The sequence below is a fragment of the Ursus americanus genome, chromosome 14, assembly GCF_024610735.1.
Source record: "Ursus americanus isolate L20-20 chromosome 14, mUrsAme1.1.p, whole genome shotgun sequence".
Taxonomy (NCBI): domain Eukaryota; kingdom Metazoa; phylum Chordata; class Mammalia; order Carnivora; family Ursidae; genus Ursus; species Ursus americanus.
Genome location: NC_142140.1, coordinates 44,895,314 through 44,911,326, shown reverse-complemented (window position 1 = coordinate 44,911,326; position 16,013 = coordinate 44,895,314). Strand labels below are relative to the sequence as shown.

General features: G+C 54.3%; 1 protein-coding gene across 4 annotated transcripts in view; it reads left to right on the top strand.

Moving 5' to 3' along the window:
• Positions 1-320: 320 nt before the first annotated feature.
• Positions 321-16,013, top strand: part of SIN3B (SIN3 transcription regulator family member B) — a 36,003-nt gene continuing 20,310 nt past the window's right edge. For 2 of the 4 annotated variants that reach the window (XM_045778424.2, XM_045778423.2), the window contains exons 1-5: positions 321-462; positions 708-814; positions 2,080-2,233; positions 8,521-8,721; positions 10,663-10,806. In XM_045778424.2, the coding sequence (XP_045634380.2) occupies positions 346-462; positions 708-814; positions 2,080-2,233; positions 8,521-8,721; positions 10,663-10,806 (723 nt within the window). In that variant the 5' untranslated portion in view covers positions 321-345. Of the gene's footprint in view, positions 463-707; positions 815-2,079; positions 2,234-3,540; positions 4,878-8,520; positions 8,722-10,662; positions 10,807-16,013 lie in introns of those variants that run through there. The other 2 variants (XM_087867186.1, XM_087867185.1) reach the window with 2 other exon arrangements.

Below are 16,013 nucleotides of genomic sequence, written 5' to 3'. Positions count from 1 at the left end.
AAAATTTTATTTTACAGGCACCGAAATTTGAATTCCAGAAATTTCACGTGTCACGAAATAGCCTTCTCTTTTGAAATTTTTCCAACTTTAAAAAATGTGAAGACCATTATGAGTTCGCTAGTGGAGCCGGACAAAACAAACGGCAGGACTTGGCTTGCTCAGTCGCACTATATAAGGCATTGGTTAGCTTTTCAATTTTGGGAGTAAGATCCCGGAGCAAGTCCTTCAAGGAGCCACGCCCCTCACACGACATCATCAAGCCCCCGCCCCCTCCGGGGCGGAGCCTGCGCATGCGCGGCTGGTCCTCGGGCGGGGGCGGGGCGGGCCGGGGCTCCGACTTCCAACATGGCGCACGCTGGCGGCGGCAGCAGCGGCGGCGGTGGCGGCCCCGCGGGCCGGGGGCTGAGCGGCGCCCGCTGGGGTCGCTCGGGCTCCGCGGGCCACGAGAAGCTGCCGGTGCACGTGAGTGCAGCCCCCACCCTCCCTCGGGAACCCTGTCGTCCGGCCCCCGGGGGCCGATGCCCCTAGCCCGGGCCCCGCCCGGCCCCGCCTCGGCCTCCTATCCTCACGGCCCCGGACCCTAGTCCCCTGACCCCTTACCTCGGCTCCTCGGAGGCTCGCCCCGTCCCCCTCCCCGCCAGGGACCCTTGTCCTCCGTCCCTTCCTCTGCCGACCCCCGCCCACCGGGACCCTCCCCCTCCCCGCAGGTGGAGGACGCCCTCACGTACCTGGACCAGGTGAAGATCCGCTTCGGCAGCGACCCTGCCACCTATAACGGCTTCCTGGAGATCATGAAGGAGTTCAAAAGCCAGAGGTACCCGCGGGACCCCTCCCCACCCCGGGGGGGCCGCCCTGGGCCGCGATCCGGCTGAGCGGGGTGGGAACCCCCCATCCCGGCTGCCTCTCCGCCCCAGTCGGATGACCTTGCGCAGGTCGTGGAACCTCTCAGAGACTCAGTTCCTTCTAAAAAACGGGAGTGGAGAGTATCCCCCTGTGGAGCTCTTGTGGGGATTCCTGGAAGGAGAGCAGGGATGGGGTGAGGAGAGAGCAAGAGAGAAGTCCGCAAGCGCGAGAGTCCGGTCCTGTCTTTACTCAAATTGATTTTTAAATGAATTTTGTTCATCAAGGATTTTTTAAAATTAATTTTAATTTTTTTAAGCACTACATTAAAATGTTGTTTGTCTTGATTACTGAGTGTTTTGGCTCCCTCTCCCCCTTAAATCTTGTCACCAAGGTGAGTGCCTCACCCAACGGCACCCTAGTCCCAGCACTGTTGGACGGTAATGCGCATAAAATGCTTTGTAAGGGGCCTGGCACATAGAAAGGGTTTTAAACACATTGGCTGATTTTGTAGGCACACAGGAGGGTTAGAGCTAGATGGGGGACCTGGAGATCATGCCATCCTCAGACAGGAGGCTCTCTCATGCTTAGAGTGGGCCAGGGCTTGCCCAGACCAACCTTAGGGGCAGTCAGGACTAGAACGCGGGCACTCTGACTCTTAGATTCTCAATGGCCTCATCCCCATCAGGCTGCTTCCCCCCTCTGAGGAAATGTGGCAGGGCTAGCCTGGTTTCCTTCCAGGAAAGACAAGCTAAAGCCTTGAGGGGGCCCCCCTATAGCCATGAGGGAGACCCCTGGCATTGTTGTGTAACCCATACTCGCAAGGCCTTTGGTATTTATGCCTTGCCATCACTTGCTGGGATCAGCACCTGTGTCATAGTTCATCACGTTGCTTAGAGGGCTGTGGCCTCCTGCCACTTCTTGGAGTCCTGGACTTTCACTTGGCTCTCCTGACATTTTCAGAACTGAGCGCGTGTGTGCTCGGAGTGTTTTGGGGGAGCTGTGCCATGCAAATGTCCTGTGGTTCTCGCTAGGAGGGCACCGGGAGCCCGAGCCTGGTTACCATGGAAGTAGATGACACATAACACATTGGCTGAATCACACTGGTCACATTGCAGGGTGTTTTGTTGTCCTTCGAGAAGCTCATTGGGTGGCACTGTCAAGCGAGCTGGGAGTAGATTTCGCTTTCCAGGTGCTCCCCAGGACTGTTCTGCCCACTCTTATTCTTTTTCGTTCTAGCATCGATACGCCTGGAGTCATCCGACGCGTGTCGCAGCTCTTCCACGAACACCCTGACCTCATTGTTGGATTCAACGCTTTCCTTCCCCTCGGGTACAGAATAGACATTCCCAAGAACGGCAAGTTAAACATACAGTCGCCTCTGTCTAGCCAGGTATGCGGCTCTGGTGGTCTGGAGTGATCTGGCCCTAACACGGCGCGCCCTGGTACCCAGGTACTCAGGTCAGGCAGCCCGTCTTGTGTAGCTTGTTGCCGGAAAGCCAGCGAAGATCTAGTCTTTTTCTAGACACGCTGCTCCCTTCTAGCACAGGTCAAAACAGATCAAAATCCCTACCCAGCCAGCCTTTTTATCCCCCATCGATCCATTTGGAGGATTCAGATCAAGAGTGGATATGGTTGTTTGTGTCAGGGGGGCATTCTCTTTAACAGTTCTATGTCCTGTCGAAATAACCACCCACCATCACCAGGCTCTTACCCTGAGGCTCTCCCCGTGAGGGCGCCAGGCAGGCCGCACTTGTACTCCGGTATGGGCTCTCTCTAATCATCCCCAGGTGCCAGCCACAAAATAAAGCTGTTGAGCTGCGTGTGGGAATAACCATTTTGTTGTCTCTGGGCCGCATTTCATTGCCAGCAGGGTCGTTGGCTCAGCTCAGGCTTGTGGCTTGGTTCCTTCTGTCTCTGGTGGCGGCTTGCTGCCTCCTCTGTCCCTACAGTCCCTTCTTGCCTGAGCCCACCAGACCCCCTGAGGAAACGAAAGCCTGCATGAGCTTTCCTCTTATAAAGTAGCCATTGCTTTTCCTCCACCTTGGCCCCGTCGCTGTAATGCCTTAGCAGGGTCCCTGACTCCACCCACGAGGCCCTCCCCCATGGCGACAGCCAAAGCGTCCCCAGACATTGCCAGATGACTGCTGGGAGCCCCATCGCCAACATCGAGAACCCCTGGTCTCCGTGAACCAGCTCTTTCAGCCTCTTCTGTCTCTGCCACAGGGCTTTGGGTTTTAGTGGGGATATAAAAATCTACCCCAGGAAGCCTTCTTTTGGTTCTGCCTCTGATGGAGGAGATTGCGGTGTTGTATCAACACAGGAGTCGCATTTGGAAGGAGAACAGCCAGAGGCAGTGTGACAGTGACCTCCCTCTCCGAGAGGGACCCGCATGTCAATTCTGCCTTCTCTCTATGCGAGGCAAGCTCCGCCACCAGCATGTTGCCTCATTAAAGCCGAGGAGAGCGTCTCAGTTTTGAAAAGGAATTCGCAAGCGCATGGCCGCTGAACTCCAGAGAGCTGCTTCCATTTCACATTTACAGATGGAGCGCGGCCAGCCAGCTGGAGGGCTCGGTGCTCCGGACGATGAAGAGCCATCACGGATTCATCTGCGGAACCATCACGGCTGGGAAGAAAAGCAGGCTCGTTTGCAGCGGTGCGCAGGGAGCACTCGGACGAGTCTGAACATGGGTGTGTTGTGACCATCACTCCCTAAGAAAGAGCGGAGGTCGGAGACCTCAGTTGTAGAAATCGCCTTTCTCAGTCCCGGACCATTGGAGCAGCTCAGCTTGTGCGGCTGGATCTCCGTGTGAACCGCACCGTGGTCACTTGGAGGTGCCCTTCCGGTCAGTAGCCATAAGGCCCTTGCTCTTGTGCTCCCTCCGTGGAGAGGTGCTGCGGACAGAGCGAGACCAGACCGGCCTTGTCTCCCCCTGACTTCACAGCTACTATGTAACCCGGCTTTGTGGTCTTGCTAAAGCCCGAAACCACGACGTCTAGGGCCCCCTTCTTCCGCTGCCCACTCTGTTTCTGTCCACATCGATTGACCTGCCAGGTGTCCTGCCCTGCTTCTCAGCACTCCTTCCCACTAGGCGTAGGCGAGAAGGCCTCTTGGCATTCTGGAGTCCTTTGAGAGGCCACAGTAGCCCGAGAACTTCTCAGGGCTCAGGGCTCCCCACGTGCCATGCCCCGGTGATTTTTTTGTTTTACTGGTTTTCCTAGCTTCCGTATTTTGAGGTTCACCTTCATTGTTTTTTTTTCATTTCTCATCTCCTCGTGGGTCCTGTCAACTCCAGGCAGGGAGGGAATAGCTCTGAGGTGCTGGGGAAGAGGAAGCCGGGGAGTCCCAGGCTGTGGGGAGCCCTTGGTGCAGGTTTCTCAGCCTTGGCCCTATTGCCCTCGGGACCAGATTGTTCTTTTCTGGAGCAGGCTGTCCTGTGCACTCTACGGGGCTGAGCAGCAGCCCCGGCCTCCACCCTCCACCATGTGACAACCTAGAAGTGTCTCCACACGTCGCTAAGGGCCTTCTGGGGGACAGAACGGGCCTCTCTGAGAACACAAGTCTAAGAGGAAGACAGACAGACATGTGCCATGATGTGGGGCATGTGGCCCCAGGAAAGCCACGGCAGCATGGTGGGAAGAATGTCCCCTTGCTGGGGCTACAGCCTCCTGAGTCAGCATCATGTTGGAGCTGGTCATCGGGTCTTGGTTGTAACATCACTCCCCAGAGAGCCCTCTGCTCCCACCCCCCAGTCATTCTTGTACAGCCCCATTTTGTATATTGTAAAATTGCAAAGCCAGGGTTTGAAATTGGAAATCCAGTGTGTCTTGGTCGGCCTCGCCTGGCCGACTGAGCCCAGATCAGGCAGGACCCTTGTCCAGTTCATGACTGTGTCCCTGTTCTGGGGCGGTGCCAGGCACGTGTTGGAGGAGCAAGACACCGTGTGTCGGTGGGAAGGTGATGAATCTCAGCTCCCGGGTTCCGTTCAGAGCCAACCCTGCCTCCTGGGAGCCGGCCCCAGCCGGCTTGAACACAGGTAAAGGTTAACCCTTGAGCTCGTACGATAAGTGACCCTTTACATTCAGAGGCAGGCCTGCCGTGTTCTCTTTCGGGGGGAGGGTCATTTAGAAGTTCAGTGAGTCCCTGGTGGGTTGTCTCTCATATATGTGTCTTAGTCACACGCGGACCAGGTGTCGGCGGCCTCCTCTGTGCCAGGCGCTGGGGTTTATTCAGAGTCTGCTCGGGGCTCTTGCATGGCAAGGTGGGGACTCGTGAGATGCGGGTGGACAGATGAGAAATACGTGAGGGGCTTTAGTGAGTGAAGGCAGGGGCAGGGCTTGAGGGGCCATGGGCAGAGGCCACGTGAGAGCTCAGGAACCCTGCCTGTGTCTCGGGGCGGGGGTTTCCTGGGCCCGGTCTGAAGGCCTGAGGTGGCAATGAGTGGGTGTGCTTGAGAAACGCCCAGGGAGCCTGTGGGGTTGAGAGGTAAAGTGGAGAGGGTGGGGGAGAGAGCCAGGAGCATGGGGGAACCCGTAGAGAGTTCCAAAAAGGCAGTTCTGGCTGTGGTGCCAGAAGTGGACGGGGGGCGCCCCCCGCCCCGGTGATCCAGGCAGAGTGGGTGGTGATGAAGACTGGGGGGGGCAGGGAGTCAGAGTGGGAAGTCCAAGGGGATTCTAGGATGCCTCAGGCTCTGGGTGAAGGTGGCAGCACCTGCTGGGGTGAGGGAGGCCTGGCAGCGGTGGGGACGGCAGGGGCGCCACTCTGTGTTTGGAATGTGCTGTTGGATGAGGTGTCTCGTACGTATCCCGGGGGCTGTGTGTGGCCACTCAGAGGTGGGCTGTGCAGGGCTGCCCATCGGTGTCTAGGAGTATACCTGACTGTGCCTGGATTAGGCCGCCCAGGGCAGGCACAAAAGAGAAGAAACTGGATTGTTCCGGAAGGTTCAGAGCAGGGGTTGGCCAAGGAGCCAGAGCCAGCTTGTATTTGTAGGAGAGTGGTTTTTACATTTTCCAGAGATAAATGTTCTTAAATTATGACAATATTAACATAAACTCACTTTTTGTAACTATTTAAAGTATACAATTCAGCAGGTTTGCGCGTATTTACAGTATCTTACAACCACTCCCCCCTAATTCCAGAACATTTTTATCGCCCCAGAAAGAAACCGTATCTCACAGTTCTTCTCTCCCACCAGCCCCTGGCAACCACTAATCCACTTTGTCTCTGCAGATTTGCCTGTTCTGGACGTTTCGTTTTGTTTTGGTGGAATCGTGTGTAACTCCTTGTGTCTGGCCCCCTCCCCACCCCGCATGATGGTGTCGAGGTTCATCCTCGCAGCCCGTGTCAGAGCTACATTCCTTTCTAGAGCTGAGGAATAGGTCGTCGTAGGGATGCGGCATGTGCGTTTATCCGTTACCGCTTGGTAGACGTTTGGGTCGTTGGCACACCTGTTCGCGATTCTCGGGTAGATACCTGGAAGTGGACTGGCCGGGTCACGCAGTAACTACGTTTGACTTGTGGAAAACTGCCAGGCTGTTGGCGGCGGCAGCTGCACCATTACTGTCTGGCCCTCCTTGCCAAGCCCTGGCCTTGAGGGGCTTCTCCATCTTGTCCCCGCGCCTCAGTCCAGGGCATGGGAAGGGGTGCACGGAGCTTGAAAATGCCCCTGAGGAGTGGTGCGGAGCTCCCACGAGCTCACAGCCTCCTCTGAACCAGATCTCCGCTCCGAGGCTGCCCCCTTGCCCGCCTCCCTGGCTCCTTTTAGCTCCTTCCACTGCCAGGCCAGCACACCTGGAAGGAATGTGGTAATCAGTAAGAGAGTCCCCAGAGGGCCTTAGGAAGCGTCCCACTGCCAGGGAGAGATGGTATTTAGAATTGTGGCTGCTGTGGGTCTCTTGTGTCTCTGCTTGTCTCAGCTCAGACTTTTCTAGAGTTGCCTCTCACCTACAGTTTGGGCTGAATTGTGTCCTCTCCCCAACCCCCCACCCCAATTCATCGGTTGAAGTCCTAACTGTTAGTACGTCAGAATGGGACTGTTTTTGGAGACCTTTACAGAGGTCATTAAGGTAAAATGAGGCCCTTAGAGTGTCCCCTAATCCAGTCTGACTGGTGTGCTTATAAGAAGAGGACATTTGGACACGTGGAGCAACCCCCACACAGAGGGACGACCACGTGAGGACACAGAAGACGGCCGCCCACAAGCCAAGACGCCTCCAGAGATCCCACCTCTGCTGAACCTTGATCGTGGACTTCAGCCTCCAGGACTGTGAGGAACTAAATTTCTGTTGTGTAAGCCGCCCAGTCTGGTGTTTTGTTACGGCAGCCTGAGCAGAGTGGGACACACCCGCCCCGGTGAGAGCGAGCATGCCCAGCAAGTGCGTCTATCCTGATGACAGCTCTGCAGCTTTGTGCCCGGCGTTCCCCATCCTGCTGGAGTCTTCGGGTCCGTGGTTGGTGCCCCGTGCCGAGGGGGATGGAAACACCAGGCTGTCTGTTCTTCATCCATTCGTCTGATTATTCCCAACACTGGCTGGAGCCCACTCTGTTCCAAGCACTGTTCCAGGCACTTGGGCTATGGCAGTGAACAGTGTGGACTGTCTTCCCTCAGGGCGTTTGCCATCTGGTCAAGGGTGGACAGACAATAAAATAAGTAAAATACGTGTGTGTCGGAAGGTGACATGTGCCACAGAAAAAAATAGAGCAAAAAAGGGGCTCGGAGTGCTGGGAGACAGAGGCCATTTTGGTTTGGAGCCCCGCGTTCTGGAAGACTTGCTGAGAAGGTGTCCTCTGACAGATGCCTGGAGCTGCGCTGGGGGGTTCCTGACCTGCTCGAGAACCAGCCCCTGTGTGTGTCGGACCTGCAGGGTGCCGGGGGTCACTCCTGACAGCCCAGTCGTGGTTTGTGGGGAGTCATCAGACATGCATAAAATTTCAGTTTAGAAACATAAACATCCCGTTCTTCAGGGGGGTGGGATCAGTCCCACCCCAAATCAGGATTCTGGGTTTCTAGAGAGAGACGTGTGTGTCTGTTTTCTATTTTTATTTGTATGGACAGAAAAGCACACAGATGGAGTGCAAGCACCATGACTGGTCAGGGCCCGTCTCTTCTCTTAAGTGACTTACCCCCGGCTTAGCAGCAAGAGTCCCACGGTCCTAGACAACCTGGGCGGTGGGCCCCCCCCACCTCCAGGGTCCCCACTTGCCCAGCGCTGCTGACAGCAGGTGCTTTCACGCCTCAAAACAGTCTTGCTGAATGGGCTGGCAGGAGATGTGGAAGGTGGCTTTTGTAAACACAGCCCCAAACTCCACTCTAGAGGGGATTAAACGATCCCGCTTCGCGTTTATTTCTCCTGCATGCTCATTTTTCAAGGTGTCGGGTGTCCGTCAAACTTCCATGCTCTTTGATCAGAGGGAGGTGGGTTCATGAGACTCACCGAGGACGGGGCAGACCCACGGCGCAGTGAGGGAGGGGTTACCTGCCTGTGTGTGCCCCCCGGCCCCCCCTCCCCGCTTCCCTCCCTCCAGGCCCCCACAAGGAACGTTCTCCTGCATCTCCTTAAAAACCTTGGCTCCTTGCTGGGTGTCGCTTGCTCTCAGACAGACCGTGGCTCTGTCTGGTGTTTCTTACATCTGTTTGCGGGGTCGGGACTGCCCGTAACTCACTGTCGTGCTGTTGGCAGGAGAATTCGCACAGCCACAGCGACTGTGCAGAGAACTTCAAGCCGCAGATGCTGTATAAGGAGGACAAGCCGCAGGTGCCCTTGGAGTCGGACTCCGTGGAGTTCAACAACGCCATCAGCTACGTGAACAAGATTAAGACGCGTTTTCTAGACCACCCAGAGATCTATAGGTCGTTCCTGGAGATCCTGCACACTTACCAGGTACGAGGCCCCGCATCACACTGGGTGGGTGCAGGTGGTGCCATCCCGCTTTCAGGGGGCATCTGAGGCTTCCGCATTTTCTGGTCTGAAATTCATGAAATCCTGTACAATTCCAATGCGTTTTTTCCCTTTTTTTCCCCTTTGCATTAATCTTTTTCTTTGTACTGTAATAAAGTATACATAACATAAAACTTACCGTTTTAACCCTTTTTAAGTGTCCAGTTCAGTGGCATTAAGTACATTCATGCGTGCAGCCTTCCCCACCATCCGTCCCCAGAGCTTGTTCATCGTGCAGAACTGAGACTGTCCCCATTGAGCAGTAACTCCTGCAGCCCCTCCCCCAGCCCCGGCTCCCACTGTCGCACTTCCCGTCTCTGTGAATTCGACAGCTCGAGGGACCTCCTATAATACAGTACTTGTCCTTTTGTGTCTGACTTCTTTGGCTCACGGTGATGTCCCGGAGGGTCATCCGTGTTGTAGCCTGGGTCAGAACTTCCTTCCTGTTTAAGGCTGGAGAACATTCCATGGCCTGGACGCACCACTTGTGTTTATCTGTTCATCCATGCCTGGACACCGGAGTTGCTCCCGTTTTTGGCTCCTGTGAATAATGCTGCTGTGAACAGGGGCATCCAGATACCTGTTGGAGTTTGGTTTTGTTAGGATTTTCATTTGCTCCTCGAGGCCCCTGTGCATCCCAAGAAGTGCTAGGAAACTCACAGTACAGGGATTTAGAAAGAACCTGAGAAGATGGTCTTCTTTTTATAAGACGGCTTCGCTAGTGTTTTGACAACACAGCTCCCCTCTGTTGATGCTGATTACAAGTGGATTACAAGTGGGCCCTGGGCCAGGCAGCGGGGCAGCGGAGATGAATGGCTGCTGCTTAGTTCAGTCGGGATGTGGAAGAGACTTAGAGATGGATGGGGTGGGAAAAAGGGAAGTGTGTAGAAGTCTGTCCGGATTCACGGTTGCGAGCCCCGACTGGGGCCGGTGGGTGGGGTTGTCAGGAAGGGCCGATTCAGCTTGAATCCTGAGAAATCAGTCAGAACCATCAGGCAAATGAGTATAGACAAAGGGTGGACTTTCTCGGTACTGGAAACAGCCTATGCAAAATCCTGGGGGTCAGAGCAGACCGCCAGCTTCAGGGGACCTGAGGGAAGGGGAGGGAGACATCAAGGGCTCTTGAGGGGTCGTCTCATGCCCTTTCCAGCCACGGTGTAGGAATCTCGAGCTGTGTGCTTTGGGAGAGCCCCAGTACCGCCACCTCTTGCTCTGTCACATTCTCGGGGGTAAAGTTGACAGGGATGTATTTCTAATGGCCATCCTGAGTTCTGCTTCCTGAGTTCCTGCCCTCCCGACCCGGGTCCCCTTCAGTCCTCATCTTGTTGCTTTAAGCTCTGGATTAGGCCATCTTCCTTGAACTCTTGGGGTCTTTCTGACTCTGGGTGGCCAGGTCCCTTGTCCTGGTAGTGCCTTTCCTTCCCTCGTCACCCTGTTTCCAAGGCCCAGTGCCAGCTCCCCACTCCCCGCCCCCTGTCCAGCTTAAAGGGCCCCCTTTGCCCTTGTGAGGGCAGTGGGTTCGTCACTGACCATGTACTTCCCCTGCCTCTGGTTGAGCACACGCAAAGACTGAGGCCAGATCATTCCATGACTGTGTCCCTGACCACATCCCCTCCCACTCCCACGTAAGCCCCATCCCTGGCCAGGGCTCGGGCTCTGTTGTGGGGTGGGACGAGGACAGAAGCATTCAGGGCACCCTGAGTTGTTAGGGTGGTGGACTGGGTTCCTTTCTCCCAGCGGTGGCGGGCATGGGCTCTGCCAGGCGGTTCTCTGTTTCGTGAGTCATCCTTCTGTCCCCTCCACGGTGGGATGCCTGAATGTCACAGCCTGGGGTGCCTCGTTCCTTGGCTAATGACTCATTTTCCCTTTCCTGAAAATCGGCAGAAGGAGCAGCTAAGCACAAAGGGCCGGCCATTCCGCGGCATGTCTGAAGAGGAGGTGTTTACCGAGGTGGCCAACCTCTTCCGGGGCCAGGAGGACCTGCTGTCCGAGTTTGGACAGTTCCTGCCTGAAGCCAAGCGGTCTTTGGTGAGTACGGAGTGCCCACCTTGGCCCAAGGGCCACCTCCTCAGCTGGGACCCTGTTGGGAGGTGGAGAGCATCCCGCTGTGGAGACCTGCTTGTAACCAGTGCCTATGGGAAGGTGCCGGTGGGGGCAGTCTGAGGCTTGGCAGTGACTGCGGAGTGGGGGCAGAGGGCAGAGAGGGTGAGGAGGGGCCTGAGATGGGGAGGTTGGGGGTGCAGACTGCATCATCAGCCTTGTTCACCCCGTCATGGCCTGAGGCCTGCTGGGTTGCGCTTTCCATATCCTCTTTTCATTGTATTTTCTATGAACATAAGGCTTTCTTAAAAATTGAAGTAAAATTCACATAACATTAAATGCACCATTTAAAGTATACCGTTCAGTGGCATTTGGTACATTCACAGTGTTGTGCAGCCAGCACTTCTGTCTAGTTCCAGAACGTTCTCATCACCGCAAAGGAGACCCCGTCCCTGTGAGCAGTCACTCCCCATTCCCCCTCATCCAGGCCCTGGCACCCACGCACCTGCGTCTGTCTCTGGAGATGGATCTGTTCTGCACATTTCATGTGAATGGGATCCCGCACCCTGTGGCCTTTAGTGTCTGGGTCTCGCGCAGCGTGAGGTTTTCGCGGTTCATCCACGTCGCAGTGCGCATCGGTGCTTCATCCCTTTATGTGGCCAAGTCACACTCCGTTGTGTGGACGGACCACATTTTACTTATCCAGCCATCTGTTAGTGGACATTCGGGTGGTTTCTTTTTGGTGATCGTGAATGACGCTGCTGTGGACATGGGCGCGGGAGGATTTGTTTGAGTCCCTGTTTTCACTTCTTCGGGGTCTGTACCCAGGAGTGGAATTGCCGAGTCATACGGTGACTGTTTCACTTTTTGAGGAACTGCCAGACTCTCTTCAGGGCAGCTGCGCCATCTTCTGTTCTCACTAGCCACGTACTTCACATTGTCCCCAACACCTGGTGTCTTGTTTTTTTAAATTACGGCAGAGTCATTGTGAAGCTGGACCTCATCGTGGTTCTGATTTCCATTTCCCTGGTGACTAATGATATTGAGTGTCTGACGTGCCTGTTGGCCATTTGTATACCTTCTTTGGAGAACTAAGTCCTTTGCCCCTTTTTTAGTTTGTCTCTATTATTGAGCTGTAAGGGTTCTTTATATATATATTCTGGGTACTAGGCCCTTATTAAAAATTTTTCTCCTTTTTGTAGGTCGTCTTTTCACTTTCTTGTTAGTGTCCTTTATTTTTATTTTTTTTTTAAGATTTTATTTATTTGACAGAGAGAGACACCGCGAGAGAGGGAACACAAGCAGGGAGAGTGTGAGAGGGAGAAGGAGGCTTCCCGCTGAGCAGGGAGCCCGATGCGGGGCTCCATCCCAGGACCCTGGGATCATGACCTGAGCTGAAGGCAGACACTTAACGACTGAGCCTCCCAGGCACCCCTTGTTAGTGTCCTTTAATGCACATGTTTTTAGTTCTGATCAAATCCAATTATCTATTGTTTCTTTTGTTGCTCATGCCTTTAGTGTCTCAGAATCTATACCAGATCTGAGGACAGGAAGGTTTCTCCCTGTATTTTCCTCTAAAAGTTTTTATAATTTTAGCTTTCATAGTTAGGTCATTGATGCATTTTGAGTTAGTTTTTGTTGTATATGGTGTGAGGTAGGGATCCATCATCATTCTTTTGCAAGTGGAGATCCAGTTTTCCCAGCACTGTTTATTGAAGCGACTTTTCTGTTCCCATTGAATGGTTCTGGCACCCTTGTTGAAAACCGGTTGACCATAGTTGTATGGATTTGTTTCTGGACTGTTTGTTCCAGTCCATTGATTCCCACGTCTCTTCTTAGGCCAGCACCACACTGCCTTGATTACTGTAACTTTGTTTTAAGTCTAAAATGAAGAAGTGATTTGAATTGTGTTCTTTTTCAAGATTATTTTGTCTAGTCAGGGCCTCTCAGAGTGCCATATAAACTTGAAGATCAGCTTTTCCGTTTCTGCAAAAAAGGGGGGAAAGTCATTGGGATTTTGATAGGGATTGCACTGAATCTTTAGAGTGCTTTGGGGAATGTTGCCATCTTGATAATGTTAAGTCTTCTGATCTTTGAACATGAGGCATCTTTCCATTTATTTAAATCTTCTTTAATTTCTTTCAGCAACATTTTGTGGTTTTTGATGTACATGTCTTGCACCTCCTAAGTTAAATTTATCCCTAAATATCTTATTCTTGTTTTCTTAATTTCATTTTTGTATTGTTCGTCATGTATGTATGTACAAATACCACTGATTTTTGTGTGTTGATTGTGTGTCCTGCAGCTTTGCTGAGTCTGTTTACCAGCTTTAATAGTCTTGGTACATTCGCTAGGATTTTTTATATGCATGTTACCATGCCATCTGCTAATAGAGATAGTTTTCCTTCTTCTTTTCCAGTTTGAATGCCTTTTAGTTCTTTTTCTTGGCCTAATTGCTGTGGTGGAGCCTCTAGTACTGAGCTGAGTAGAAGTGGTGAGAGGAGGCACCCTTGTTTTGTTCCTGATCCTAGAGGAGAAGCCTTCCATCTTCCACCTGAGTGTGCTGGGAGCTGTGGGCTTTTCATAAACACCCCTTAATCCAACTGAAGAAATACCCTTCTGTTCCTAGTTTGTTGACTGTTCCTTTTCCTCTTTTTGTTCCTCTCTGCTTCGGATGGTGACCTGGGGCCTGCGCACATGAGAGGTCCCCTCACCACCCCCCCCACCAAAGTGCATCACTACCACCTCTCCTGGGTCCTGCTTCTAAGTGAAGCTGCAGTGGGGGGCAGGGCTGGGGGGCGCAGCAGTATCAAAGTGGGAGGGGCTTGGTGGGGTGGGTGCAGGAGTCTGGGTTTGGGTACCATCAAGAATCACATGACCTTCCAGTGTGCATGAGTGCTGCCTCAAAGTCGGGATGCCACCCAGAAACACTTCCTGACTCAAAGTCAGAGAAGCTCTGTGCCTCTGCGGGATTGACGTCAGGTCCTGGAGCTGTCGCCCATCCTTCACCCTGCCTGGAGCTCTGGGTGTCCTTAGGGGCTGGAGGGCTAGGCAGAGCCCCGGGAGCACACAGCCTGGGCCAGGACGCTCACTCTGTGTCCGCAGGTGCTCAGGAGGGCTTGAGCCAACCACGTCACTCACTTCCCGGGCCTAGTTGCCTTCTCTCTCACATGGCGATGGAGGCCCCCCTGCTCAGCCTTGGCGAGCCGTCATCCTCTAAGTGCTTCGCACTCGGCCCAGCACGTGTGCAGTGCTGCAGGAAGAACAGCTCTGACTGTTGAGGAAAAGTACGCAGAGGATCCAGATGGATTGTCCCCACCCCCTCCCAGTGCCAATGTCGCCCGCCGCCCTGCCCTCCCCAAGTGTCCACCCAGGCGGCAGGGCCTTCCTCTGCCTCCCCAGGGCCCACTGGCCTGCTGCCTGTGGCAGGCCCCTGAGGAGTACCTGGGGAGGGCTGGCAAAGCCCTCGTGTGCGATTCCCGACCTCTCCCCGGGGGACAGGGAGCTCACCTCCACCAAGGACAGCTTTGCTCCCAGCTGAGCCCATCTCCTCGTGTCCCCACCCTCATGTCCACTCTTAGCTGCCACCGCCCCCCCCCCCCAAGCACAGCATCCCTCCTTAGGCTTGGTGCGCTTTTCCCAAATAATGTCTTGCGCTGTCCTGGCATCACTCTCATTTCTTTCTCTGCTTGCCAGAGAGCCTCCTAACTGGCTCCAGGGGCCACATAGACGAGGAGCAGAGGAATCTCACTGCCTCCTGCCCGCTGCGCACCCTTGTGTGGGTGCGGCCTGAGGCACAGTTGCAGGCACTCGGGCCTCCAGGTCCCAAGAGCTGGGGCTGTGCGCTGCCGCGTGCCGGCTGACCCTGACTCGCCCCCTTGTGTGGCCCGCTTGGTCATCCTCTGTCCTTGGTCCGCTGTCATCCTCTTGGATCTGCCTCTTACATCTCGGCTCCAGCCTCTCTGATGGCGGCTCTTTCCCTGAACCCTGCCCTCGCTGGGGGCAGCGCGGGAGACAGGGGCAGCCCTCCTTCACCCCCCCCACAATCCCCCTGGGAAGGAAGGCCTGGCTGAAGCTTTCTCCGCTCTGGCAGAGATCAAGGGGCCAGGGACGTGCCCTTTCTCTACACCCCAAGGAGGCTGGAGAGAGCAACCGTGCCTGGACAGGAGCTGGACCAAGGGCACACAGTTGAAGGGCCCTGGCAGGTCACCTCCCCCGAACCTCAGTTCCTCCTCTAGGAAGCGGCCATGAGGATGTCTCCCCCTAAGCCCTCTGGAAGGTTCCTCAGCAAAGTGCTTGGCCTGGGTGAGGGGCTGCGAGCAGAGCCCCTTCTGCTACAGCTGTGGGGGGCAGGGCACGGCAGAGGCTCGGGAACCGATAAGCAGGCTGTGGGGCTCTGCAGGCCTGCCACAAGGACAGCCTTAATTAGTTCCCTCTTGTGATTTCCTCTTGGTGTCGGTGACTCAGTGCTGGGCGGGCTGCAGGGGGCAGTGGAGCCCCCGTCCTCTGATTGCTGTGATCGCGGCGCCCCCTGCTGGGCACCACTCAGCACTTACGAAGCTGGACCCCGACAAAGCCTGCCCTGGAGAAATAAGCATCTCCCTCAGAAAAGCACCTGCCCACACAGTTTCTGGAAATAGCATTCGTTATCAGTTCAGCAGGGCTTATTGATTAGAGCGTCTTGTACAGTTTAAGCGATTGAATCAGTTTTTTAAAAATTATTCAAAATACCCACATAGAATCTGTTGTATAATTTGATCTTTATCTTCACCGTCCTTTATATTAAATTTTGAATTTCTATTAAAACAGCAGGAAAAAGAAACCAAAGATGAAATTTGATACTGTTCTAATTAAAAGTGGGCTAAGTCAGAGTCGACAAACTTTTTTTTTTTTTTGTGAAGGGCCTGATAGTAAGTGTCTTAGGCTTTGCAGGCCGGTGGGTCTCTATCACAAAGACCTGGGAAAGCAGCATTGGATGGTATGTCAACCAGTGGGCATGGTTATGTGCCAATAAAACTTTATTTATAAAAGGGGGCTGAGCATGGTGACTATGTCAGCCCCTACCCAGAGGGTCTTTAAGGGTCCATCTAGCTCACATGTTCACAAGTGGGGACACGTAACTATAAAAAGTAAGAGCTGCCTGAAGTGTTAAGGACACTGGGTAAGACTAAGCTTGCCTTCCAGCTGGGGAAGCG